Source organism: Ursus arctos, unplaced genomic scaffold, assembly GCF_023065955.2.
Source record: "Ursus arctos isolate Adak ecotype North America unplaced genomic scaffold, UrsArc2.0 scaffold_16, whole genome shotgun sequence".
Taxonomy (NCBI): domain Eukaryota; kingdom Metazoa; phylum Chordata; class Mammalia; order Carnivora; family Ursidae; genus Ursus; species Ursus arctos.
This window is the reverse complement of record NW_026622830.1, coordinates 4,564,580-4,592,207: the sequence shown is the minus strand read 5'-3', so window position 1 is coordinate 4,592,207 and position 27,628 is coordinate 4,564,580. Positions and strand designations below refer to the sequence as shown.

General features: G+C 45.7%; 1 protein-coding gene across 6 annotated transcripts; it reads left to right on the top strand.

Moving 5' to 3' along the window:
* Positions 1 to 778: 778 nt before the first annotated feature.
* On the top strand, positions 779 to 26,816 carry STX16 (syntaxin 16). Of its 6 annotated transcripts, none has more exons than XM_026503807.4 (9): positions 779 to 1,689; positions 9,509 to 9,520; positions 16,404 to 16,511; positions 16,901 to 17,041; positions 17,924 to 18,089; positions 19,182 to 19,273; positions 19,833 to 19,976; positions 21,194 to 21,274; positions 23,713 to 26,816. In XM_026503807.4, the coding sequence occupies exons 1-9, from the start codon at positions 1,558 to 1,560 to the stop codon at positions 23,815 to 23,817; spliced, it is 981 nt and encodes a 326-aa protein (XP_026359592.1). In that variant the 5' UTR covers positions 779 to 1,557; the 3' UTR covers positions 23,818 to 26,816. The 6 variants fall into 6 exon arrangements, with proteins under 6 accessions (XP_026359592.1, XP_026359593.1, XP_026359594.1 ...); XM_026503809.4 differs by having other exon boundaries at positions 780 to 1,638; XM_057312456.1 differs by lacking the exons at positions 779 to 1,689; positions 9,509 to 9,520 and adding exons at positions 9,610 to 10,359; positions 16,164 to 16,279.
* Positions 26,817 to 27,628: the final 812 nt, after the last annotated feature.

The following is a 27,628-nucleotide window of genomic DNA, read 5'->3' as shown; positions in this document are numbered from 1 at the left end:
GGCACGGGGGACGATTCGGGGGGGACCGTAGGGGCGCGGGGCCAGGCCCAGCACGCGGCGCCCGGGCCCACTCCGCAGGAAAAAGTCGTTCGGGGGCAGGATGGGGGGCTGTCCAAGTTTCGGGGAACTTTTCCACTTGAAATTCTACAACCCTGCAGTGCCCCCTACAGAAAGCGGCAGCCGGGGAGGGCAGGCGCCCCCCACGACCCCCGACTGCCAGCGGCGGCGCGGCCCAGGCGGCCTGGAGCTCTGGCTGTTGCTTTTTTTTTTTTTTTTTTTTCCCCTCTCTCTCTCCTGGTTGTTTTTCGGATACATCTTTTTTCAGAATCGAAAAAAAAAAAAAAAAAAAAGCGAGCGCGAGCCGCCGCCTGCAGTGGAGCGTGCTCGGCCTCCAGAGGCAGTCGTCTCCAACTTTTCCTCTCCCGCCCCAACTCCGCGCGCGCCTCAAACTTCGCCTCTGCTGGGGCCCAAATTTGCCTGCCGCTCACCTCCACTCTAATGTGCGCGCCAAGGCCCCTGGCAGCGGTTTGCAGCCGGGGGGCCCACGCTTCCAAGGCTCAGGCCTGCCCGCTCGTGTGCTTCCCCGAGCCCGGGCCCAGTTTGGGAAGGGGCGAGCGGGCGCCCCGGGAGAACCCCGAGAGAGGGCGGAGCGCTCCCGCGCCCTGGGGCAGGGGGGCAGGGAGCTCCCGCGCCCGGAACGTTGCGAGCTAGCCTTCCGAACGTCGCAGGGGGGCACTCGCGAGGGACGGACAGGAAGAGGGCCAGGGGGGACGCCAGAACCCGGGACCACAGCACGGAAACGGCCCGGGGCTGAGCTGCAGTCAGATCCGGGGATGGAGGGAGCCGGAGAAGAGGAGTGAGGAGGCCGGGGAGGCAGGCCCTGCTGCCCTCCTGGAGGCCGGCAGGCCGCTGTAGCAGTGGAGGACCAGGCCGCCCAGAAAGGGAAGGGGTCAGGAGGTCGGGCCCGGGCCTTAGCAGGCTCACACAAGCCCCAGGAAGGGAGGGCCAGGAGCCCTGGAGTTCAGGGCCCAGGCCTGCCCCGAGTTGGCCAAAGGAGGCCTGGGCCAGGCCTCTGGTGGGGAAACTGAGTCAGAGGCAGGCCTCAGGGCACGGCCTAGACGCGTGTGAGCCAAGTTAGGGGTAGGGGCACAGACCCTTGGGGGTCTCAGAGACTAAGGGGGGTAGGGGGGCTTCAGGGCCTCCCAGTCCAGAGCCGGATTGGCGAGTTAGACGCTTGTAGATCCAAGGTTGGATTGGGGTGGGGTCTCTGGGACGTTGGCTAGCTAGGCAAGGATTGGGGGGATTTAAGTGCTTAGAGATCGAAGGCAGGCCTTGAGTAGGGGGAGTCAGACAATTGGAAAGCCTAGGTGGTTATTTGGGGAGGGGTCTCTGCGCTTTGGCGAGGCGCAAAGCTGCGCCCCTTTGGCTGGAGGCCTCGTCCAGAGAGGTTTCTGTGCAGGGTGGGCCGCCTGGGCCAGGCCACGAGAAAGAAAGTGAATAAACGAGGACTATAAGTGGGCGGGGGGCCCCTGAGAGGGGGGTCACAAAGGGTGAGACATGGCCACCAGGCGTTTAACCGACGCTTTCTTGTTGTTGCGGAATAATTCCATCCAAAACCGGCAGCTGTTAGCCGAGCAAGTGAGTAGTCACACCACCTCCAGCCCTCTGCATTCACGTAGCATTGCTGCGGTGAGTCTCCCGGCGGCCTCTCCGACACACGCACCGTGTGCACTGCGGCTCTGCCTGTCTGTCTGTCTCTGTCTGTCTCTCTGTTTAAAAAAAGAAGATACGAGTAATAAGACGAAGAGTGGTCGGAAATGCCAGGTCCGCCGGCTGGGTCCGCGGACGCGCATAACCCTGGATGGGGAGAGAACAGTCTGAGGCCCCCGCCGCAGCGCAGCCTTGCCCTCTCCTCCGCACTTCCGCAACCCCCCCACCCCACCCCTCCCCGCCCCGGCCGTCCCCGCGCGACCGGCCGCCTCCAATTTACATATGTTTTAACACGAAGATTTGGAAAAATTGGGGCCTTTCCGAAGCCTTTTTGTTTCGTTTTGTTTCAGCCCCCCTCCCCCCACCCCCATACGGGGCCTCACTTTGGTCCTCGTGGCCGGGTTGCAGGCTCGCAGAACCCAAATCCTTGCAAATGAACGACACCCTCCCCCAAAATGAGGAAACAGTGGGGTTGTGTGTGTGTGTGTGTGTGTGTTGTGTTTTGTTTTCTGTTGTTTTTTTTTTCTTTTCCCACCCGTTTTCTTTTAATCGCCTGGCCGCCCTCGGTGTGGCCGCGTTCTCTATGAATAATTGCCTCACTGTTTTTCCTGGGGGCTCGTGTTTGTGAGACCGTAAGGTGCTAGGTTCTTCGTTTTCCATTTCCCACACAGGAAATTAAGCTTTTCCCTCCATTCGAACTTAAAAAAAAACAAACAAACAGGGTGTGTATGTGAAAATTAACCTTCAAACTAGCACATGGTTTTTGATGTAATTAACCTGAACCTTTCTTCAGCCCAGCAGCAGACTCTGTCCTGGGGAGGAGCTGGGAAGATGACTGAGGTGGTTTCGTTTGTTTTTGATGAGGTCTGCTTTCCCTTTCTGAGCTTTGGTTTCTTGCTCGGATAAATATGGGGACGGGTCTGCATGGTCTCTGCAAGACGATGATTCGCTTTGGAATACCTTAAATTGAAAACTGAAGTTATGAAACTAGTTGGTAATTGGGGGGCTCCTTGCTGGAGACAGGCTGGAGACAGGCTTGGAGAAGGAGGGAAATAAAGTCGCCCCAAAAACAAGACTCGGAGGGATTATACTTGAAATATACAGCTTTGGGGATATCACACTGATTTCACCTCTTAGGGACCATAATTGCCTTTTAATTTTTTTCCTTTATGACTTTACTGAATGCTTCAGAAAAATCATGCCATGTGTCTTGGTTATTGAAAGAGCGTCCACAAAGACAGTTTTTCCTTTTTGCAAATCACAAGTAGAAAATGTCTTTGGCCATATTGCTCCTATAGAAAAACTATTTTAAGCCGTGTGAACAGTTTGAGGAATAAGATCGTGTAAAGTCAAGTCCAAAAGCATAGAAAACAGGGATGGAGTGTGTTTAGATTTTTATTTACTTAAGAATTGGAAAGTTTTTTCCTGCATTTGTTAACTGAAAGAAATGGTGTTATACTGAAATAAGGGTAAAAGGACACGGGCTAATTCCAGTGCTGATTTTGGAAAGAATGTTCTGAAATAAGCCAAGAATTAGAGAGTAGAAACCGAATGAATAAAACTCCTCAATGGAACTTTAGTTTTATCAAATAAGATGTCAAAATTGCATATTCCTTACATGGCTTGATTTTATGCTACTGATGGGAAAAAAACCCCACAGAACTAAAACCCACATTAATGTTTCTAAGGTATCGGTTTTAACTTATTGGAAAACATTGTTTGCTTTTAAATTTTTAATCGTATAAGATTCAAAACACCCTGTACCGTTGGGTAACGTGAGACTTTTATTATTGTTATTATTATTAATCATTAAGTCAGACAGTTTAAGAACCTGGTATCTAAGCCGGGCGGCTTTTTAAAAGTGCATCTTTAAGTCAAACAGATTTTTTAAATGGTCTTCTAAGTGAGGCAATTAAAAAACATGTGTAAGCTGAGGCAGATAATTAAATATGGATAGCTGGAGTATACAATGTGGAAAAACGGATATGTCAACAAAAGGTGCAGATCTGTGTAGCAGACTCAGACAATTTCTTGAAAATAGATTTCTGAATCAGACTCCACATCTAAGATCATTAAAAAATATTTTCTGTACTTTTACCATTTAAAATATTACATGCTTAGGTTAGTCTATTTGAAATCTTTCTCAGATTGTAAGCAATCAGATCATGTAAAACATCCTTATAGTCAGTTCAGAGGATCTAAAAAACAGAATTTGCAATTAAACAAAAATGGTTTGCTTAAGTTAGAATTTAAAAAGAAAACACACATTCATATTTTTAATTGTGTACATTAAAAAAAACACATGGCATGTCAGATTTTTCTGAAACGTTTAGGGGCAAAGTATTAGATCTTCAGTTTGCTTACAATTGATTCAACAGAAACTATTCTGCACACACACCACACACACAATCAAACGTGGCAAGACGTTAACATGACTAAGTAGAGAGTATAATTCTGTCGACTTTTCTGGAAGTTGGGAAGGTGCTGTAAACATTTTAGGGGGAAAGCCATGTCTAACACAATTTTTTAGAACTTTATCAAGTAACTTACGCAGTGTGTCTAGCTCATAGAAATGTTAACACCTCGTTTCTGAATTGCAAATTTCAAGACCATGTAACAAATCAAAGAAAATCATAGCTGTTAAATTTGAACGTGGACTGGGTTTTAAGTGATACTAAGAAATTATTAGTTAATTAAACTAATTATAATTAAGTTTGTTAATTTTATTAGAGGTACCTACTGAAATGTTTAGTAGTAAAATGTTAAAATGCCACTTTTTTATATACTTAACCCCCCCATAAATGAAACAAATAAGGCAAAGTATTACTGATTGTTAAGCCTGTTGAGGAATATGTGGGGTGGCCTTATACCATTTTACATACTTTGCTGTATGTTCGAAAAATTATAAATAAAAACTTAAAAGATAGATACAGGTCATTAAAAACGTGAGTTATTTTTAATTAAAAGGAGACAATTTGTAAATATGTAAAACTTAGGTAATTAAAAAGGAAGCAACTAAATTCTAGAGTTTAACTTAATTTAAAAAATCATAACCTGGAATTTCTAGTTCCTGGTTAGAAGAAAAAGCTGCGGAAGTTGATTTCAGTGTGTGTGTGTTACCTCACACACGACCCAAAATCAATCAGTCAATCACACTGAACTGATAGTTTGGGGGGGGTTGGAGGGTTTTTTGTTTTTTTTCAAGTTTTAAATCTGAACGTTCACATCCTTATTAAAGGAAAAAGCTATGGAAATTGTCAAGTCGTATGCATGCGTGCATCTCACACACCTCAAAACAAAGTACACCTAAAGCCGTATCGTTCGAGAAACTTAAACATGCATTTTTTTTGCATCCTGGTTTGAGGGGGGAAAGCAAACCCACAGAAGTCGGGTGGCGGTGATGGTGGGCTTACTGTGTGTCCCTGTATACATGCGTACTAGAACAGGTCTGTGCGGCACTCAGGCAAATACGGCACAGCCAAGCAGGAGTTTCAGGAGGATGTACAGCGACAAAACAGAGTCCCGAGGGCCGGCAGAGACCTAAAGGTCCCTGACCCGACATCCCCTCTGTGATAACCCCTATGCCTCTCTTCCTTGACCACATTCTGTGATGGCTGTAGGAAATTCCAGCAGCCAGTCACTCCACCTCTTGTGCTACAAAAAAAAGCCTTTGCCCATATGAACCCCAACTCCGTACCTTGTATCCTGTGGTCCTAGCTCTGGTTCTGGCCCTCGGGGTCTCTGACACGGGAAGCCTCTTCCTTCTGCATGATAACCCTGCAGCCTTCGCGTTGCCGGGAGCTTTCTCGAGCTCAGCAGTCCCGGCTCAGACAGCCTGGTTAAGTTTCTTGCCTGTGAATGAAACCTAGTGTTTCTGTATGCGTTTTCAAGTTTAGCACCCAGAGCTGAACAAAATTCTACTTATTTGTGTTTTTGCTTGTGTTGATACTAGTAAAACTAATTGTTAGAAACAGACTGGGGTTTGATTTTTTTAGGCGTGGAGCAAAATGCAGTGGTTGGCATTTCTCATTCATTGTGTTTGGGCCTCAGTGTTGGATCCCCCATCGCCCTTGTGCCCCAGGGCAGGTGTGAAGTGAAGGAAAGAGCGCTGGACTCGAAGTCTGGGAATTTAGGGTGTTTAGGGTTACGTCGCTCTCTCTGGTGACCCAGAACGTGTCTGTAGGCAAGCTTTTTAAACCCTTCCAGCATCTTTTGCCTTATTTATAAGTTGAGGGGTTTGAGTTAGGTGATTTCTAGGGGCAGTATGGATTCAGCAATGCTTTCTTGAGTTCTGTTTCAGTACACTGTTTCTCCTGACCCAGGCACACAGCCCTAGCTTTCATTTGTAAAGGAGACGTAGTCAACGACATCACTGTGCCGGTTAGCCCAGTGTCACGCAGACATCCTGGGAAGCAGCTTCGGTACTTTGCAGAAATGACGTTGACATCGTTTTGGCCAAGTGTGGGTTTTAAGGCACCACCTCATTCAAGCAGTTACAGGCAGCTTGGCTTGAAGAAGCCAAAATGAATTTACAAAGTAAAATAATCATTCCAAAAAACGTGTAGTCTTGAATGAATGAATGATAAGTAATTGTTGAGTTGCCGTTCCGATCTGAGGAGGTGCTGTAGGACGTGCGTGATTGCCTTTGATTTGGAGTGGATCTAATAGAGGGATTGGAGCGACTTGTTAGCGCTTACTGCCTATCTATCCTCTGGTTGAAAATAATGCATAATCTATAAATGGAAGCTGGAGTTAATTGGTCTTAGATTAGTTTGAAACTAGCCCATTATTTTTAATAAAACATGGTGTGCTTTGGGGGGTGAAAGATACTCAGGATTAACTAAGGTTGTAAGAAATCTGAAGTCCCTTTTCAGTCTTGGCTGTGATATTCGCCAAGATTTACTGAGAGTTTACTGTGTGCCTGGCACTGGGCTGTGGGCATGTGGGCGCTTTCCCTGTGCAGGCTCATTTCACCCTCACAGAGCTCTGTCACATGGGCGCTGTTGCTTTTCTCATGATCCAGGTGAGGGAACTAAGGGTTGCAGGAGTCGGGAGCTCGCCCAGCGTCACCCACCTGGTGAGTCAGGGTGCTGGGATGGGGCTTCGGGCGACCGTGGCCCCAGAGCCCTGTGCTAACCCACTGGGCCACAGCAGTTGTGGCCGCCTTTCCAGGACTCGTGGTGCAGGTCCTGGAAAATGGAAGGACCCATTGTTTACATCTTTTTTGTTTGTTTGTTTTTTTCCTTTGTCTTACACCAGGCTACCATCTTCGTTATCTCCCTTTACAATCATGCAGAGTCCATTTGTACCAGCAGATTGAAGGTTCTAGTCCACACCGAGTCTGTTGGAAAATTAATCCTCTGTCTTTGGAATCTAAGTATGAAATCATTGTATATTTCTCTTTAGATCCATGTGCTTTCCTGCCTCTAAAGATTCTCTTTGAGCAGTGAGGCTTACTTGAGAATAAGGGTACTTTGTTGGATAAAAGTGAAGCAAACTTTTATTTGGGAGTAACGGAAATACAGTAAATAGCACTATCGCATAGCATAGACCTGTGCTTCCAGCTCCGTTTGCTCAACTTTCCCAGACTTCCTGAGTAAACACAGATGCGTTTCCACTTACTTTTCAGTTTTATGTAGAAAGTTCTTCAGACTATAAATTCCACATGCTGCTTGGAGTTTTCAATATTTGCTTGATTATATGCCATGGGCAGGTCAGAAACCTAGATTTAGACATTATAAAGATTTAGAAGGTGATGATGTGTAGTTAACGTGTTTTCATTTGGCTGTATTTTGGTTTTTCCTGGTGGTAATTCTAAATGTTTTAATTTGGGTCTTGACAGAATATTCTGGTACTTTGGTGACTGGGGGAGTTTTGAAGGCCTTCTATTTTTGAGTAGCAAAATGTGGGGGGACTCTTATAAAAGATGACCTTCTGAATTCAGTTCCTGATGTGGTGTGGTAGTAGCTGCCTATGGCTAGGAATTCCCTGCGTTGTTAATGAAATTAGAGATGCTGGAAGCTGAGGTGGAAGGAGACCTGAACACCTGGGTCTGTCCTCATCTCAGCCATTAAGCTCTGGGACTTTGGGGAGATGGGTTTATACATTTTGAAGCTTAGTTTTCTTATGTGCAACAGAATGAGTCTTATCTAGCCCATGGTTCTGATTTCACCTCTTATCAACTAATAATTGTAGAAACCAAAAGACCAGGGTGTGTGCTTGGTTAATAATCCAAGAGGACAGGCTCCTGTGTAGCAGAGATCTTCACCGTGGCTTGCAGCAATACTTGGTTCAAAGATTAGGTGCCAAGGAGCTGCTGAGGAACAGGCAGATGGACAGGCTGAGATACCGAAGTTAGGGCTTTGCCCTGTGCCTTGTTTTATTAATAAAAACATTTCAGTGCTTTCTTGATGAAAATGTTAAGCTTTTAAAAAATACAAACATTTTCTTTTTTTCTTTTTAAAGTAAAAGGTAATTAAGTCAGATTTCCATATGACACTATCTTCTCTATTAAAATCTTCTCGTACTACTGTTATGGCAGGGTGTGTATATAAATCTAGTTCTCTTTGCTCTCGTAGCAAATTGTAGAAGGAATGAAGAGGACTTTCAGCTTTCTATAATGTCAGCTTAATTGAATTTTTACATGGAGGAATACTGCTTGATTACACTTTTTATTACTGTCATTGTTTAATAATATTTTGGCCCTGGTAGACCAGTTTCATTTGTACTATGAATTTTTAAATAAGGAAGTTATGTTTTTTTAATTTTCTAAATTTACTGCTAAGCATAAAAAAAACCACAGTTGATTATTGAAATTTACCACTAATTATTTCACTGATCAATACTGCAGAAAAGGAAAAAAAGACCTAGTTGTTTAGATTATCTATCATTAGTACATATCTGTTCAGAAGATAGAGTTCCATGTTGATCTGAAAAAGGACCTTTAGTTGTAAATTGAAACTCAATCCTCTGGCTGCCGGTGCTTCTTCCTTCCTTCCTAACCCCTTTAAAAAAATCTCTCCTTACCTTTCTGTTTTGTTTTGTTTACTGCTTTTCTAATAGCTTTATAAAGAACTATGTGCTTTCTAGACTAATAATAATATATGGCAAGCAAATGGGAAGAGTTTTTCTCTTACCACCTGTGTCTCTCTCCGGGGAAGAATGGTTTCTCGGCTTGCTTATTACCACGGATAAAGCCGTGTCTGCGGGATTGAATTTGTAGAGACCTTACATGTGTGGTCACTCAAATGTTATCTGAATACAGCCGTAGACGATTTTTGTGGGTTGTTCATTTTCTAATTTTGCTGCATTTGCAGGGCTGATTTACATGCTAAAATATACACTTACTTGACATGGTAAAACTGCATTTTAGCTTTGCTTTCTTATTTTATCTTCCTAAGGGAAATTTAGAATATTGTGTGTGATATTTTTTATTTATGAAACAGATAGGTATTATATTTTAGTGAAACTAAAGCAAGTGTATTTTATTTGCTTTATTGTATTTTAATTTTTACAACTGTTTATTGTTTCCTATCTCATTCATTGAAACAACAGTCACAGTAAATTAAAAAAAAAATGTATATTGATGTAGCTCTTTTTTTTTTTTAAAGGAACAATCAAAAGGGGGAGATTTTTTAAATGCCTGGGTTAGTGGATCTGTATTTGTAGTCAACTTTAGAGTTGCTTAAGATCAAGGTGTTTTCTCAACTGACCATACCTTATCTGTCTGTCCCCATCCTTCTTTTCTCTTTGCTCTCCCTAACTGGATGGGACTGATGGGAACAACATCTCTCTTCAGGAGCTGGATGAGGTATTGTGTTTTGAATATTTTTGTATGTTAGTTAATAAAATTACGTCTGTTTTTTTTTTTTCTGAAGTCTTTGGTCATATACAGAATGCTAACAGAGCTTATATATATTTTAGCATTTATCTTGATTACCTGTAATTGTTATGCTTAACAATTTAATCCTCAGGATTTATTTAATATGCTTTCACACCAGGTAAATTGGTGGTTTAGAGAAGGGTTTAAGGAACTGTTATTTACTGCTCTTAGGAAAGTGTCTCAACTTTGGCAACAGTAAAGGTTGAGCCTTTTCTTGAAATTCCAAAAAGCCAGATTGTTTTTCGGATTATGTGTGTAACTCATGTGGAGTGCAGAAGGACATGATGTGAGGGCAGAGCCCAAAGGAAGGAGGGCTCAGACCCCGCAGACCTGCCGAGGAGGCCTCACAGCCCCTGTTTTTGGGGGGAAGCCAGTGACCCTCCGTGTGTGCTCACTGAGCTTGGCATTGCAGGGTCCGCTTTCTGCCCCCTTCCCAGCAGCACACTTTTGTCCATTTCCTGACTTAGAGTTCACCTGGAAGATGGAGAGGGTGCGTATTCACAGCACTTAATTCTAGAAGCGCTAATGAAAGGGTCGAGGTAAAAGGAGATTGAACTGTGGCTGTCCGTTTTGTGTCTCCATTACCCATTTCAGCGGCGAAGGGGTAAAAATATTTTTTCTGAGGGTAGACCTTTTAAAAACAGTAACGGAAGGGGGTGTTTTTTGGTTTTGTTTGTTTTAATTTAGAAGTCCGACCAGTGAGCTGGGATTAGGGTGACTGTCTTCAGAACTGATGGGACTCCTCACTAGACGGTTAAGACCTACCTGTGAGTTCTAAAATCTTTTTTAACTAGTTGATAATAGCAGCAGACGGGGAACAACCTGAGTACCCTTCATCGAGAACTGGTGAAACACAGGAGACAGCTAGCGTCTTGACTCTCCGTCCCCGAGGGCCTCAGCACATGGAGCTCCCAGACCGATCGCCAAGTGCGAAGGAGCCTGGTGTCAGAGAGCGTGCACGATGCCATTCCCGCTCTTTCCGTGTTTGGTTTTGAGAAGAACAACTCACATCGATGCTTGTGTATACTTAGACGATTTCTTAAGAGACACAATGAACAGTTCACAGTGGATACCTTCCAGGAAAAGTCTGGGATGGAGGAGAAACTTCCTTTCTATAACGTGCCCTTTTCTTAGGTTGCATATCTATTTTTAAAACCCGTGCATGTATTACTTTGTCATTAAAAACAGGACTTAAAAACACCTGCCCTTAAGCGGGTAGCTCACTGAGCCAGGTGCCACGACCTCCCTGCCACTGCCCGGTCTGGGCCTGGGCCCCGGGCCCAGGAGGCAGAAGTCGCTGTAGCGCACGTAGGGAGGTGACGCGTCCCCGGTGACACGGCGGGCAGGATGCCCATGGGTTTGCTGACCAGACTCGAGTGGCATTAAGGTCTGGGGGCTTAGAGAAGAGGCCTTGTAGGATAGATGTTACACCTTCCTGAACAGTTTGGAGATGTGGGGCCTGTGGCCCCCAGAAGGAAGTGTGCGATGGGGGACAAATAACAGAACAACTTAGGCTGAAGAAGCACTGACCACTTTCACGTGAGGGGCACATCTAAAGTCATGTTACATAGGGGTCTGCTCTCTGAGCTGATTTCCAGTCTTTCCTCCTTGCACGGTAGGAACTAGCAGGCCTTCCTTCTTTTCTTCTGAGCTTCTGGGTGTTTCCAGGGGCTTTCCGCATTCTGTCACGAGAGACCCTAGGTGCAGAGCCACTTCGCCACACACACTTCCCGTGCTGTTGGAATTCTCTGAACACAAAATCCATCCTCCAGTCTGGGTACACATGACCACCTCCTCTCGAGCACTTCACTTGGCCCTTCATGTCCTTTGTTCAGAACTGTTGTATCTTTTATGAAGTGTAGCTTCCAGAATTGTATTTTATTTATTTCCTTCCATTTATTTTTTGTTGACTCAGCTAATCATAATTGTATATTTATTACTATTAATTTCCCAGGGACTGAGTTAGGAGCTGGGGATGATTGGGAATGGTGTCCAGAGCCTTGCTTCCCCAGAGCTGCAGTGGGGCTTCGAATCAGTGATTCTGGGGATAGTGAGAGTGACCCCCCAGTTCTGGGCATGAGGTAGATGGAAGCCCACCCCTTTGTAGTTGAGGCCTGAGCAGACTCTCCTGACTGCGTCCCTCGGTCTCCCAGAGTAAAGCCAGCTGGTGGCATCTTGAGTATGTCCACGTTAGGTCGTCATTCTTCTACTTAGATCAGCTTGAAAATCTGCACCCTGGGGATACTGCTCTTCTTCCTTCTCCAGAAGTACTGAGTGAGGTGTCCCTAAGGAGGATGCCCACCCACCATTTACTCTCTTACCCAGAGAAGTATCTGGCCCTCTCCTTGGCTCCCTGCCCTAATCTACGTCCCCTCCTATAACAAAGTCATCTCCCAAGCTGTTGGGTTTTTAAAATTCATAATAGGACATAATAAAAATAAATTACAAGAAGTAAATGTCGAGCTCTCAAACCACATAGCCTGGGCAGGGCGGAGTGATATAGTGGGGGTACGGGGGCCACAGGCTGGGCCCACTGGTCACCTGCTGAGAAAGTCTCTATCACAGTGGGCGGGGGGGGGGGGGGGAGCCGGCGGCGGGTGGGGTGAGGGGTGGAGCAGGGGCTCAGTGTCCATATTTGTACAACAGGGGGCAGTCCCCTCTAAAGACTTGTTGGGGTACAGAGATGAATTCAGTGGAAGGACACCACCGACAACGCAGGCCATCATTGCTCCCTACTGATTTTTTTTAAGGATGTGTATAATAATTGAGAAGAAAGGAAAATCAGTAACTAGCAGCATTTATATCTGTCTGGATGGTATGATTCTCTGATTCCTTATTTTTATATTTTTTGTACATTTAAAAAAGTGTCTGTTTTGAACATTTATTTTTCATAACCAGAAAAAGTAATCACTATTTTAAAACTATCACAGATTTTTAAAAGCACACAGTAGTGCTGACATCCCTTGATTCTCTTTTATCCATATGCTTATTCACTCCCTCAAAAATTGAGATTTCTTAAGCCTAATTGTATATTAGCAAAGTCCTCGAGCTGTTTGAGCCCCATGAGTTATGCCTGTTTCCTGACTTCATCGTACGTGTTCCTTAATTGTCTCACGTGGAAGCGAGAGTGGCCCAGCTATAATTTTCAACTTCCCTTCTGGACTTTTTAAATGTTCATTGCCACAAACAATCCAGAATTGTCAGTATTATTTTTTGTTACCAATGCATTGTGGCTGAACTTAGTTTATTTTTTTTTAGATGTGGGCTCCGGGGGACGGGAGGGGAGTGTGTCTGACTATGCTAATCTCAGCAGAGGCTTTGCCGCATCCTTAATCTTACAGTACACTGAATCAGCCTCCTCGTAAAGGCAGGGTTTCCTAAGAGGAGGAAGGCTCTATATTTGGGGCAGCCAGATTTATAAGATTCTGTGTCTGTGCGCGTTCCTTCCGTAGATGAAGAACTCGTCCGTGCTGTCTGGTGCTCTTTAAAGGGACGAATGTCAACGTCTAAAGCGGATCAAGGGCAAAAGATAACATTAGTGAGACCGGTAGGAAGCCTTTCGGGTGTGCTGTTTTGAGCTTCTGTTGGAATTTTCCTGTGGTGGCAACCCTGGGTTAGGGTCACACACCCCCACAGTTCTAGGAGGACAGAGCCACAAATCAGACAAGAATTCTGAAATTCTTAATTCTCATAAGCACAATTTTTACTAATTTTTTTTTTAATTTAAAAAATAGGGGAAGATATTTTGCTTCAGAAGCACAAGTTCATTTAAGGAAAGCTTTACAGACCAGTATCCTATACTCAGAGAGGGGCCAAGTTGAAATTCAGCAAGGATGAGTAAAGAGAATTAAAAACCTGGCAGTTTTTTAAAGCCTGTATGGACTAGAATGGCACCTTGAAAACTGATACGTCCTAGGTCTTAAAAAAATAAGAAAACATGGTTTCAAATGTGAAGTGAGGTTTCTGAAACTGAAAGGGTGATTGTTTTGCACTTAAAATATATATTTTTTAATGTTCATGTTTGCTCCTGTTTCAAATCATTGACATTTATCTTCAATTATGTTTACTCTTCTTAAAACAATGTGGTTTTTAAATTTTAAATTCATGCTGATAAAATAATGACAGATTTCATCTGAGTACTGCTGAATTTCTTTTTCATCATGAGCTATGGCTATAGACTGTGTTATGAAGAGGACAAATTTCCCCATATTTCAAGTTGGCAAAACCCTGATACACTGTAGGGGATGCTAGGGCCAGCTTGGCGTGCTGGCATCTGTCCCCTTCGGGTAGGGGCCTCTTCATTAGCAGGCTTCCTTAGAACATTTAAAGAGAATATGTTTGCTCCAGTTTTAATTTACATGCATTTTGTGGGGGAACACAACTCTTGTGTAAAATTAAGTTCTGCTTAGAAAAGGTGAATCCACTTCAACTGACTTTTCTCATTTAACAATTTCTCATTTGTTTCAGATAAAGTGATACTAATTACTATCCAGATAAATTTAGATAAATACCATCTCTGTCTCTTTTTTAGTTTAATATATTTGTAAAAACCGTACAAAATAAGATCATGAGTTTAAGAGCCATAAATAAAACAAATTATTATTCTATTGAAAATGCTATAATAATAAACTATAGTGGATTAGATAATAAGCTGGTGCGTGGAAGTACTGTGACCTGTGAAGAAGTACCTTAGCAATTTTGGGTTTTGCTTTGTGTATGCAGCTGGAGGCTCAGGTTCCAGTTCTGCTCCAGTGGGCCCACAGCTCTGTCCAGCACCTGCTGTGCGTCTGGCAGACGCTGGGATTGGCTGTGTGGCTGGTCACTGTGCCCTGCACCAAGTTGCATACCTTTTGGTGACTTTGGAGCAGGAGTTTGAGGAATGAACAGCTCTGCTGCTCGCTGTCTGTCCCTGCTCTGTATAGGATGAGGTCCAACCCTCGTCGCCACACCCACGGAGGGTCAGTGAGGGAGCCCGCTTTGTGTTGATGCATGTGTGCTCACTGGGAGCCTGACCTGTAGTCCCTGGTCCCGCTGGTGGGGACTGGGGCTGAGGACTGAGTTTCCTGGTGGTGTTTCAATCTGAAGTCTTGTTGTCCTGATTTGTTTTCTTAGCAAACTGCAGTTATATTTCACGGGCCTGCCGAAGTGATGGGCAGCTTGTGGGGTAGATGGGGCTTCTGGAGTCAGCCGACCCGGTTTTAATCTGTCACATAATAGCTTTGTGACCTTGGGCAAGCTATTTAACTTTTCTGAGTTTCAATTTCCTCATTTATAGATTGGAATAATAGTTCCTAGCTCACCTAGTTTCTGTGAGGTTGAAAACAATAAAAAGAATATAAGATCCTTATTAGTGAAATCTTAAAAAACAAACAGCGTGGCCGTGGTTGAGAATTACCGCTTCTTGGACTCAGAGCCCCAGATCGTGCAGGTTGGATGACACACCATTTGTTTACGACCTGAAATGACACCGTGGTCCTGTAGGGTCCACGCGGCGGCGGAATGCTGGTGACTTAATCACGACTCACAGATGCTCTGGGAGCAGTTACGAGGATCCTGGTCCCTTCAGTGTGGTCATTGCACGCAGTGTGATCCGTGAACTCGAAGAATGCCCTAAGCCCATGGGGGCAGAACTGGGCGGGGGGGTGGGGGGGTGGAGATGCAAGACTCCAGTTTGCTTGTAGGAATTTTGCTATAAACTGTTCAGGATTTAGGGCTTATTACTTGAAGAATTTTTTTAATGTAGGGTTTTTTCCCTTATGTTCTGTTTTTTCCCTTTATCTGTGGATTTTTAATTTTTGCCTTGTTCCTTTATTAGAAAAGCAAGCATTTGCTGAACGAATGAAAAAATAAATTTAGATAAATGCAAGGAAGGGGGAGAAAAGCCATGTAAATTCCTCACCCAATTCTGCAGTGTGGTTTAGAGAACCTGCAGAGTGTTACCCACGTAAGACTTTCACCCGCTGTTTTCCATCATGTTTTGATCATCTTTTGGATCTTTGGAAACTGGCAATTAAAATTCTGAGCTCCGGAGGGCACCTCAAGATTCTTTCAACCTGTTCACTGCCTCCAGGCAAGAGAGCAGCTTAACCAAGCCAGACCCACGATCGCCCTCCCCATCTTCAAGGCTTTCTAAGACAGTGTCTTATATGGGGAAGAATCAACGGGAGCTCGTGGTATAAGTGAAAACGTTGCCTGTGGACATTGAGCGGAAGAGGGGAAGCGGCAGTCAGGATCGCATTGAGATTTTTCAGGAATGCTTTTGCCAAATGGTGGGTCATTTGCTAATTGTTTTAGTCAGTTCTTTCACACGTTTTAACACATGGTTAATGATCTTGTGACCAGGATAACTGGATCAGCCCCATTTCCGAAATAAGCTAAACGTGTGTAAGTGAACCTTGCTCCTGTCAAACATTTTGTGTGCGTTCCATTTGTCGCCTAGTATTTTTATTTAACTTGTATCTGATCGCATTAATTTCTGAGGTTCATGCTGTCTTATCATACGTAGTACTAGTACTAAGAGGTCTTTTCTGTCAAGGATCTTTTGTTGATTTTCTTTATTACATTTCTATAGCCAGATCAAGTCAAATTCATGTTCACAAGTATGTCCAAGAAAATTAAGAACTGGTGCATGAAAAGATAGGAAAACAGTCCCAAATCCTAGCAGTATCAGAGCAAGCTTATGATCAGGCAAGTGCACTTACTCCTACGTTTTTTGGTCTTCTTAGGGAGCGACATTTAAGAGGGTGTAAGAGTGTGCTTATCAAAGTGGAATCTGAATAATTTGTTTTAATGTCCCTCTCTTCCCCTGTAGCTTGCTGACGACCGTATGGCTCTGGTGTCAGGCATTAGCTTGGATCCAGAAGCAGCCATCGGTGTGACAAAACGGTCGCCACCTAAATGGGTGGATGGAGTGGACGAAGTAAGTGGGATGTTCGTTTCATCCTTTCTTATTTCTTTAAGTAATTGTGATGCCGACATTTGTTAAGATGTCTGCTGTGAAAACTGATTTGGCTACCCTTGAATGCATGTCCCTGGAAATACTTTGCCTTAGGTTTATTCCGTTCACACACCACAAGAAAGGGTATGTGTGTTCGTGATCTTGGCGTTAGGAGTAGCTACCTGGATTATAGAGAGAAACTGAAGAACTGTAGAACGAGGAGTGGTATTTGAATTAAAAGTTGCTCACGCATCAGTGAGCCTACAAGTTGGCTGAAGCCTGGACTCTGTCCTTGAGTGTAGCTAATTGTCTAGGAGGCAGACAGATGCCTGGCAGGCATCAGTGGAGTCCTGGTGATTTCATTTGTTTAGATACAGTACGATGTTGGCCGGATTAAACAGAAGATGAAGGAATTAGCCAGCCTTCATGACCAGCATTTAAACAGACCCACCCTGGATGACAGCAGCGAGCAAGAGCACACCATTGAGATAACCACCCAAGAGATCACTCAGGTGAGGATGGAAGTGGGTCCCCAGGTGGGAACGGGCGTTTCCAGCCTTCTGAGCCTCTCGAAAGCGATAACGTGGTACAGACTCTAAATCAGATCGCACTTCCCAACCCCAAGTTCACAAAGGGACGTGAGGCCCTGAGCTCCCCCAAGAGCATGTGTCTTAGAGGAGCGGGGACTGTTTTCTCAGTTGTTGGTAGATACCGCTGTGGACGGATTTAAAAATGTGTAACTTTTATTGTGTACTAGTGCTTACAAATTATTCCTGTTAAAAAATGGTCCTCATGATTGGAAAAGGTTGGGAGCCGTTGCCCTAGACTTGACTATATTAGTATCCTCGAGAAACTTAGTACGCTAGAAAAATTCCTTGTGAAATGCTCAGTTTGAGTAATTTTTTAATAGTTTGACTGCTGTGTGAACTTCAGTGGTTTACATTTGCGGTTTGTTCGCCTCCTGGTGCTGCTTACCCGGGAAGGGCCGGTGCTGTGGGAGAGCGCTGGGTGTCGGAACGTTCCAGTTCTGCCTCTTCGCAGGGTAACAGCGCTGTGGTTCTCATTGAATCCCCTGGCCCCGGTGTTCTCATCTGTAAGATGGGCACAGTCGTATTAATTACTAATCCCTGCCCCAGGGTGGTGGTGGGGATCGAATGAGAAGGTGGCAACAGAGCAGCACGTGATGACGGAGCCTAAGCACGTGCGCCCGGCAGCTGTCACGTGTGGGTGTTCCTGCGGGTGTAAATGAGGCCTCCGATGACTCCCGTCTGGTGCCCTTGCCCGACGCCGGTCTGTGCGAACAGAGCAGTCCCCAGCGGCCGGACGTGTGTGCGAAGGCGCCGGCACTTGGGCTCCTCCCCGGCCTGCTGTGAGCCGTGGGCCTGTTCTCCCAGCTCTTCCACAGGTGCCAGCGCGCGGTGCAGGCTCTGCCCAGCCGGGCCCGCAGGGCCTGCTCTGAGCAGGAGGAGCGGCTCCTTCGCAACGTGGTGGCCTCCCTGGCGCAGGCTCTGCAGGAGCTGTCCACCAGCTTCCGGCGCGCACAGTCGGGCTACCTCAAACGTGAGTGTCACCAGGCCGGCTGGAGGGGTTGGGAGTCGCGCAGGTTCTGGCACTAGCATCGCGGACCGCTTTTTGTTTTCATCCTTCTTTTTTGCTGCTAGTTCTCTGTTTCCTCCTGAACCCTCCATCGTTGCCCCTCGGGCACATTCGCACCTTCCGCGGCATAGGGCAGCTCCTGCGCCCGCCCGGCCCCCATGCGGAATGCTGCCTGGACCGAGGCTGGGAACCGGTTATTGGGATAGTTCACGTGCAAGAAAGCACAACTGACTCTGTGTCTGGTGTAAAGAATTTGAGAATCAGTGCAGCGCACTTGTAACACATGTAGCTTTCCAGATGTTGGATTGGGGGCAGCTGATAACAAATGGGCCGGATAACTTACAATCCCAGGAAAGCTTCCTGTTTGCTTTGAGCGCTGAAAACCTTTTCGGGGAGTAGTGGAACCACTGGCTGCTTGCTGCTTGGCATTGGTGACCCATTCGGCCTACCTGTACTTCCTAGACAGTGGGAAGTCCGGTTTTGGCCACATCCACGTTCAAGTTACCTCATAAACTGGGTTTTCCTTTATTGCCATTGTAATCAGTAATACCCCCACATACTCAAAAAAAAAAAAAAAAAAAAAAAAGAAAAACTAGTCCCCCCTCCCTCTGACAACTTGCATATTTGTATTTTAATTTCATTACTTCTGAAATTTGATTAGGGCCATTTAGAATTGTTACTTAGAAATGCTTCTAGAGAGAAACACTGATTTTGTTTAAAAAGTGTTTTGTAACAGCAGTGAGATGAAGTATTTCTCCCTTACTTAGAGATTCTCAGATTGTGTTAAGTGTCATTTTGTCACTCACGTGGCTTCAAGTGACTTGTGCATATTTATAGTGTGATTTTTGTCTTGAATAACCCCCAGTGCTTGCATATTGTTATCTGTTTATAATCCTTTACTCTCCCCCCACCTCTGTTGGAGATAGGCTTCTTTTAAAGCTAAGAATATCTCCATTTTGACTGTTGAGTTTTACTCTAGATTTCCCCTTTTTAATGGTGGAACAGTAACCAGGATGGTTTACATATTCGAGTAAAGTGAATTCCTATCTATGATAGGCATGAAGAATCGAGAGGAAAGATCCCAGCATTTTTTTGATACGTCAGTACCACTAATGGACGATGGAGACGATAATACTGTTTATGACCGGGTACGTGAAGGGGCTGCAGGATTGACTGCTGTGCATTCGCGCTCCGCTCTCTCCCTTCTCTTCATAGACCTGTAACATCCGTGCGATGCCAGTGCGTCAGCGCTGCCTGACTTGTACATCCGTCAGGTCATTTCTGCAGCAGGTGGAAGAACAGTCATGGGGGCCATACTGTTTCTTCCTTTCTGTAGGCTGCAGGGAGGCCTTGTCATCTGCCTTCCAGAACCTTCGGGAAAGCGCTCTGCACACCGCACGTTGGGAGGAACCCAGAGAAGCGTGGGGTTACCCCCGGTGGTTTGCTGCTCAGCCCTGTGTGGCTGCCGACGGGGGTTCTCTTTGTGTCCCCTGCTTTGGCCCCTGGTGCTTTCGATCCCGCTTGTTTTAGGAATTTGGATCTTTCCTGTCAGGGAAACATAAGTGCTTCTGTGTTGTGTTTATGTGCTTTATAGAAGTATTTTCAGAATTCGTTCTTTAAATGGTATCTGCAGTGGTACACCGTACCTTTCTGGTGGGCGGGGGGAGAGAATCTAACATACAAATCCTGTACTTCTTGTTTTGCTAGGGTTTTACAGACGACCAGTTGGTGCTGGTGGAGCAGAACGCGCTGATGGTGGAGGAGCGGGAGCGGGAGATTCGCCAGATCGTGCAGTCCATTTCAGACCTGAATGAGATATTCAGGGACTTGGGAGCCATGATCGTGGAGCAGGTATGTGGCTTATACCTTCCTCGTCATTGAGTTTTCCTGCCATGACGTCTGGTCCTTCTGGAGACTTTCGATTCTGCGTTCCTGTTGTGAAGCAAAATTTGACCCTACTTCCCCCACTTGTGTGTGTATATTTGTGTGTGTGCTATACACTCACATAGATATGTAGTGCAAATTATATGCATATACTAATGCCATTCCCTATAAAATTACTGATAACCCTTTATTTTTTTTAAGTAAAAAGAATCAGTAGAAGCTCTCCTATTCTCTGCCCATACTTCAAGGATGCTCATGGGACCACCCTACTTTGGGGTCTGGTGGGTTCTGCCCCCACTCAGCAGTGATTCTGGCAATAGATAAGTTTTCCCTTCTAATTTTGGCAGGTTATTGTGTAAGGGCAACTGGAACCACTAGCTTTCAAGTAGAATTAAATTGTTTGTTCACTGTTACAATCTGATTAGGGTATTTTATTATCTTGCCAGCAGGGATTTGGGTCCTGATCCCCCTGCAACCAGCTGCACAATGGAGTGGTGAGGCCATGCAAGATCTAGTTACAGTAATTACTCCCGCCGTTCCCAAGGAACTGCTCTTGCTATCTCTTCTGATACAGCGTGTTCCATTAAGAGCCCTGTTCCTCCACGTAGCCTGGTGTTCCCTTCTTTCTGTTTGAACCGACAGATTAAACAATTAAAAACAAAATTCTCCTTGAGGCAAACGTGTAATTTTACATGGTGGATTGGAGCTCACCGTCTCTGCTCTGACCCATGGAAACCCGTGTTGACGTTTACAGACGTGATAGTCAATTTCCAGGCCTAATCATAACTGGGTCTGGCTTCACCAGGCTTCTCTGCTTACTTGAATCCAAGTATTTAAGCAGCACATGGGCATAGAAGTCAGCCCTTTGCTTCTCAGAGCCTATTTCCACTGAACCGTTTATTTCTTAAACCCTAGTAAGTCTGAGTATGGCATATCTTAGACTGGCTAAATCCAAAAAAGAAACCTCAATTTGTCAGTATTTCTTTCTCATGAGTTAGACTTTATTGTAACTAACACAGCACTCTGCCATTGAGTGCCTAATATTGCTTGATGATGGATTCCAGGGCTTTCCGTGTGTACCTTCCCGGCAGCCGTTGAGTAAAACAGATAATCCTGTGGATAATGATGTCTGCAGTTCCGTGTTCCCAGCTGTTGATCGTCTGTAACTGTCATTTCTTACTCAGGGTACAGTCCTTGACAGAATTGACTATAACGTGGAGCAGTCCTGTATCAAGACCCAAGATGGCTTGAAACAGCTTCATAAGGTAATGTCGTACGTTTCCGCAGCGGAGAGTTTGGGAGCTGTTGTCAGATGCCCAGGACTCTGAGGAGGGGCTCCCAGTGGCAGGACGCTCTCATCCCGCGTCAGGGTAGTCAGCGCCGACCACGTGGGACCTTGTCATCCCACCGCAGGGAATGACTCCAGGGGCTCCTTGCACTTGGATTTGAAATGGCTGAGAAGTCCCTTCTGTGACCGGAAATCATAAAGGAATTGGGCATTTCCTCCTTTCAGAAATTATTTCCTTCTTTGAATCTTCTTGTTTTAGGAAGTCAAGGGAATGGGCATTTGCTAGACGTGTGTTGAACATTCTGTCTGCTGCTTGTTGCTGCTGACTCAGGTCTCTCTGGCTGTGACACGTTTCTGATGAATTGCTGGTGGGGGATCATTCTGGAGCAGATAAAAATCTCATTTTCCCTTTTAATTACTGCAGTATATCGGTGTGCTACCTTGAGGAAAGAATAGTTTGTTGAAGTGAGAGTAGCTCTCTTACTCTTGGCTAATAAGGTAGCTATTTTCGGAATATCTTTCATGGTATTTGTTAAAAATAACTGGGAAGCATCTTAGAAATCTTGTCATCGGTGATGAGAAACACGCATATGCTGCCGAGTGGCTCTCGTACATAATTGGGTGCATGTTTCCTTTAAAAGGAATGTTAATACTTCACAAATACAATAAATTCCGTCCATTTCCTTGTAGCTTTGAGACCCTGTGATATTTGTAGCCATATAATGAGCATTTTTCCAGTCCACGAATGGACTGCTCTGTCGCTTTTCTGAAGCCAGTTGCTCTCTCTGGCAGGGGCGGCCCCGTCTGACAATGATATCAGGTTTACAGAAGGGGAGACCTACCGAGGTCTGACCGGAAACCCTTCAGTCTCTCTTCTGTGTGCTCGCTGCCACAGCAGGGCGGGGGGAGCCCCCAGCACGTGATGGAAGGAAAAGGCCTGCCTTGGTAGGCAGAGGGCCTCTTGAGCAGTTAGATTCATTTTCCTGCCAAGCCTTGTGTAGGAAAAGGGTGATAACTAACTTGAGTTTCCCACTCCATAATACCCAGTTTCTGATATGCTGTTGAATTATGCATTGGTTTTGAAGTTTCTTAAATAAAAACTACTGAAACATGTTTTGTAATAAAGCACAGATAAAGGGCAGAGCTTTCACCGCGGGAGTGTAAAGTCTAGTGGGAACTAAAAATTTTGTTTTAGGTTCTGCTTTATAAATCATTTTGAGAGGCTTTAAAGTGTATCATTTAGTATTGGCTTCCCTGGTGTTCTGGGTTCCTTATTAGAAAAGTAAGCATGCTCCGTCTTATCTCTCAAGTCACATTGCTGTCAGTGGCATGGCTGGCCGTTTCCTTGGCAGTCACCTCGTCCGATGAAGATTGAGCCTTGGGAGTGGCTTCACATGGGCCGGACTCTCAAGACAAGTTAACCTGTCTGTCCTGATGTTTCCTCCTGGTTGATGAGTGGTTCCCAGTGGGTGTGTAGGCTCACTTAGGAAACAAAAGTACCAGTCAGAAGGTTGGTGGGGACCACAGAAGTAAAATAGAAGAGACTGGATATTCTCAGCAGACGTTTCCATCAAGCTGTCTCCTTGGTGTCCTTCCCTGTGAAAGAGCACCGCCTGGGGAAGGACAGGGCGTGCTCTCCCTGGACGTGGTGAGCGACACCCTCCTTTGTCTGATCAGCCCCCAGGAGCCCAGGTGGGCATTTTTGCGTTTGTGCACAGGAGGCGTGGTGTGCCTGAGGGTGTGGCCCCCAGCCCCGCCCCGGGGCCTCCGGGCGGATGTTGCCGGTGCGGAGTGCAGCGGCTCCGGTCTGTTGTACCAGCAGAAGCGCAGCGAGAGATTATCTCAGGGAGGCTCCTGCTGCACTTGAGACCCATGGGGCACACTCTCCCATTCCTGCTTCAAAGGAGTGTGTTCTTGTTTCCAGCATCGGGGGGAGGGGGGCAGAAAACCCCCCTCGGGGGGGCCGTCAGTTCCATACCCGCTGGCTGGGGTAACCCTAGCCCGTTGTTGGAGGTCATCGTGAAGAAGGTATGCGTTCATCGAAGAACCGTGTGCAGAAACGGGAGGCCCTCCTTGAAAGTGGTTCGTCACAGTCAGTGGAGGGAGGAGGAGAAGCGGGTCCGCCTGACCCTGAGGCCGACCTCAGACTCCTCCCGCCAGCCTCTGTCTTAGTCGTGGATCCCCGCCCCGTGCTTCCGGCGTCCAGGCTAGCTAGGGAGCGCCAGCCTCGTGGAAGTTGTGCACTTGCGATGATTAAATTTGCTGGAATTGGTGGAAGGGATTATAATGACGTGACGTAGCCCGTAGCAGAGATGCCAGTTATACAGCTAGACCCGCGAGCCCAGGACTGGAAACAAGCGAGGCTTGATTTTGGATTTTTGGGAAAATGATGGCCTTTTTCCCCTCTCTCTGTAGGCAGAGCAGTATCAAAAGAAGAATCGGAAGATGCTTGTGATTTTAATATTATTTGTCATCATCATTGTCCTCACTGTTGTCCTCATCGGCGTGAAGTCTCGCTAGGCATCCATGGGGCTGCGTCTGCCGCCCGCGTGGACTCCCGGGTGCGAGGGGCTCGGCCGCCGTGCGGGCACAGCAGAGGCGCGGGCTGCGGACCGCGGACCACGTGGGGCAGCGAGCGCTGGCCTGGACTCCTCGTCACAGTCGTGCTCAAGCAGAGGGATCGGGCTTCTGATTTTCCTGCATTGTCAAGAATTTAAGGACCTTTGATACTGCTGCAGAATAGAGATTGAGCTCTGTCATCAGTTATAATATATATTTTTTTTAGAAAGAGAAAGTGAGTTGAATGTTTACGGGCACTCCACAGGCCGGTCGGTATCGTATGTGCATATGCTATTTTCTTAGCCTCATGTCGGAGCAGCATGTTAAAATAATTTTTGGAAACATTTTTTTTAAAACCATCTGGTTTTTAAGAAATTTGGTACCAAAAATTTATGAGTAGAGGCAAAAATGCCTCTTCATCTTTCTCTGTATATTTTCCAGTTGAAAACAAACTGAGAAGCCCTTTAAGAATTTATAATCCGTTCCCCATTAACTTAATTTAGCTTTTCCATCACTGTTAATGATCAGAGTAACAAAGTGTGAAAAATAAGAAACCATCATTGATGTTAATTAACACATTTAGATGGGCCAGTTAAAACAGCTTCATAAGTTTAAATTAATTGTAAATGGACTGTCCCTCATCTAGAATCTGTGCCCTGCGTTTTCTGCTGTAAACCAAAAGGGGTTACTAACAAAAGCACCTAAAGTTAAAAGTTGGTGATTTGAACCAACCTCACGTGAAAACATGAAAATGGAAGATGGGCAGTGTCACGAAAGTCACCAGAATCAGCCAGTGTGTCCCTGTGCTCGTCCCCAGCCGTCCTCGCTCAATCCATTACTTATAGACTAACCGCATAATGGCCTGTTCAAACCAGACACCATTTAATGAACTGTGAATTTACACAGAGGCCATTCTAAATGGGTCACCCCATTTAGGATTAGTGGATCTCAAATTATTAACCAAACATCACTCCATTTCAAAGTAAAATATTCCACCAGTGGTATGATTTATCGGCTCTTCCACGGCTGCTTAACACGCCCAGAAAGTAGGCATGTCCCTGCAGATTGTGAAAATTTCGGTTAGGAGGTCCCGCAGTTGTGTGAGCGTGAATGAGATCGCCAAAGCAGGACTTTGCCGTTTACTTACCTTTCATCAGTATGGTGCTCGACTATATTCCTGGAACTGTGGAAATGTGGAAAGTGATGGCAACTTTGAAAGCTGAAGTTGTTTGTGTTTTATTGGGTCTTGAGACACCAGTATCTTTTTAATGGTCTTTGTACAATTTTCGATGGCTTTTCCATTGTTTTTTTTTACCTCTCCTAAAAAGTTTGAGAAGAACATGACTTCATTAAATGTGCTGTTTTCTTTGGATCAGTTGCATAAAACGTCCTCTTTAGAATTGACTTTAAAGTTGTTTCCAGAAACTTAAACTCAAGTCCAGAGGTTCAAGTCGTCCAAACAGATAGATCATGGTCTTAATACCCAAACCCACACGCCAGCCTTCCCTTCCCAAGTCTGTGACTCCAGGCGGCCGCTGGTTTTCTTATTACTGATGTGGCTGTAGAATGATCTAGGGGTGCCCCTGGCATTCAGGAAATCGCATGGTATTCCCTGACAAACAATTATTTATTAGGAAAGTCAGGGAATATGAACCCACCACCTCCTTGATCACCCCTGAAACGTGGGGCTTCTACAGATCTTGCGAACAGCTCTAGGCATTGTCTACTCACAGCAGATTTGAATCCAGTGGCGGAGTCAAGGTGTTCCCCGAGACCAGCTGCTCCGAGGAGCGGGGCGCTCTGCAGTTCCAGGCTCCTCCCTCCCTGATGGTCTACAGTGGCAATACTGGACTACTGGTAAAGCTTTCAAAGTGCTCAGTCTTACCCTTGAAGGAAAGTGACCCTTTAAGAAAGGATCACCAAAAAAAAAAGAAGAAGAAGGGATCAGCATTTATTTTTATTTATTTTCAGTAAATAGGGGTGATTGGGGTTGGTTTCTGCTCCCCACCCCTCACCCCATTTGGGTAAAATGATAGATCTAAATAGACATGGTGTTAAGGATCTCGAGTGGTCTGAAGCCGGCACGGTGCCAGCGAAAGCCCCAGCGGTCTGCTGCCATTACCTTGTCCCACGGCGGGGAGCGGCCCCAGAGCCTGGGTGCCGACTTGCCCGGCTCCTCAAAACACTGTATTTTTCTTTTGAGCCTTTATTAGGGAAAGATCAGCAGCCTTGGGGGAAGTAAGAGAAAATGGGTAATGGAGTCCTGATACCTCAGGGTCATTCTTCCCCTCTGAAGGAGACGGGCTCCTTTTCCTGCAGATAGCCGTTGTCTGTGGGAAGGCCGAGCCGTCCCTCTCTGTCGGGCTCTGGTGGTAATGCTCGCCAGCCCGGTCCCTCCCCTCGCCTGGGATGCGAGCAGAGAAGAGGGCCAGCAGGGAAAGCTCCTTCTGGGCACCCCTGGGCTCAGCCACTGGACACCTGCCCCCTTCAATGTGTCCTGGCGTGGCTCCTTGGATGGGACTGGAGAGGAGAGGAGAGAAGTCAATGTTTACCGTCAGGTCTCCAAAGCTTCTGATCTTTCCCGAGATTAGTAACTGAAATCTGCTGTCTCTTGTTGTATTAATTTGGGGGTGGGGGGGTTCTGGCTTCGCCATGGGCGTGAAGCAGTGTATGTCTCTAATTTAACGGATTTACCGCTTTCTCTGCTAATTGAGAGAGCATTATTTATTTGTTTTGACACAAGTGCTTTCAGTGTTTTATCCTAGCTAATGGCTTCTTAAAGGTAATAAAACCCTTCCAACCTAATTGGTCAGATAAGACTTTTTTTTCTTGTGTGCTTAAATAAAGCAATTAGCAAAGCACTTCTATCCAAAATGACTTTTTTTTTGGTCCTTTTTTAAAACTAATTTACTGTTACTGGAAACTTTTTGTACAATAAAGTAATCATGCGGATTAAAGAACATCCTGCAATCCTAGTATTAATTTTAATGATGGGGCTCACGTTTTCTTTAAGTGCGTCTGTGTTACGGGAGGGCCTGGTCCATTCTGTGATCGTTTGGGCCAATGACTGTTTATTTTGTGTCTGAGGCCTTGCCTCGGTGTCGGAAAGTCCATCCGTCTGCCTAACGGATGCTCGCAGAGGGACTGATCTGTCTGCTGTCCAATATACAACAGGGAAACTGTCGAAAAGGCAGACAATTATTTTTCTTATGAAAATGTATGCTTCATATACATACCAAGAAACATTTAGAGATCTTCAAATAAAATGTAGTCTGTGTGCCTTCTTGCTGAGACGTCCTACTTACAGCCAGGCTCCGGGAGACTTGAATTTCTAAGTGACTGGATGTTTCCTATTCTATCACACTGAACACTTCAGGGAGAGTCTTTGCCAGCCAAACTCAGAGCCAGGACCATGTTTCACCTTGAATGTGCCCGTGTCTGGGCTCCTCCTCAAAGCTTGGGGTGGGTCTTTGTCCCCCAGGCGTTACCATTCACATCATCCAAGCATGTTGGGGTCCGTCTGCGTGCGGTTAGACACCAGAGTCTCCTACATGGGAGTGGGTTTTCCCAGGAGTCACCTCGGCAAGCCAGGCATTGCGTCCTGTGATGCTGCTGTGGCTTACGGCAATTAGTTACCTTCAGAGCCTGTCGGTGAACCACACAGGGGGCAAGCTTCTCTTGTGCTCGCTCCTTGTTTTTCGGTTGGAAATTCTGTCTCCCCAGCCAGTGGTTCAAAAGCTACTGGATCTGTCCAAGCATCAGACCCACCCCT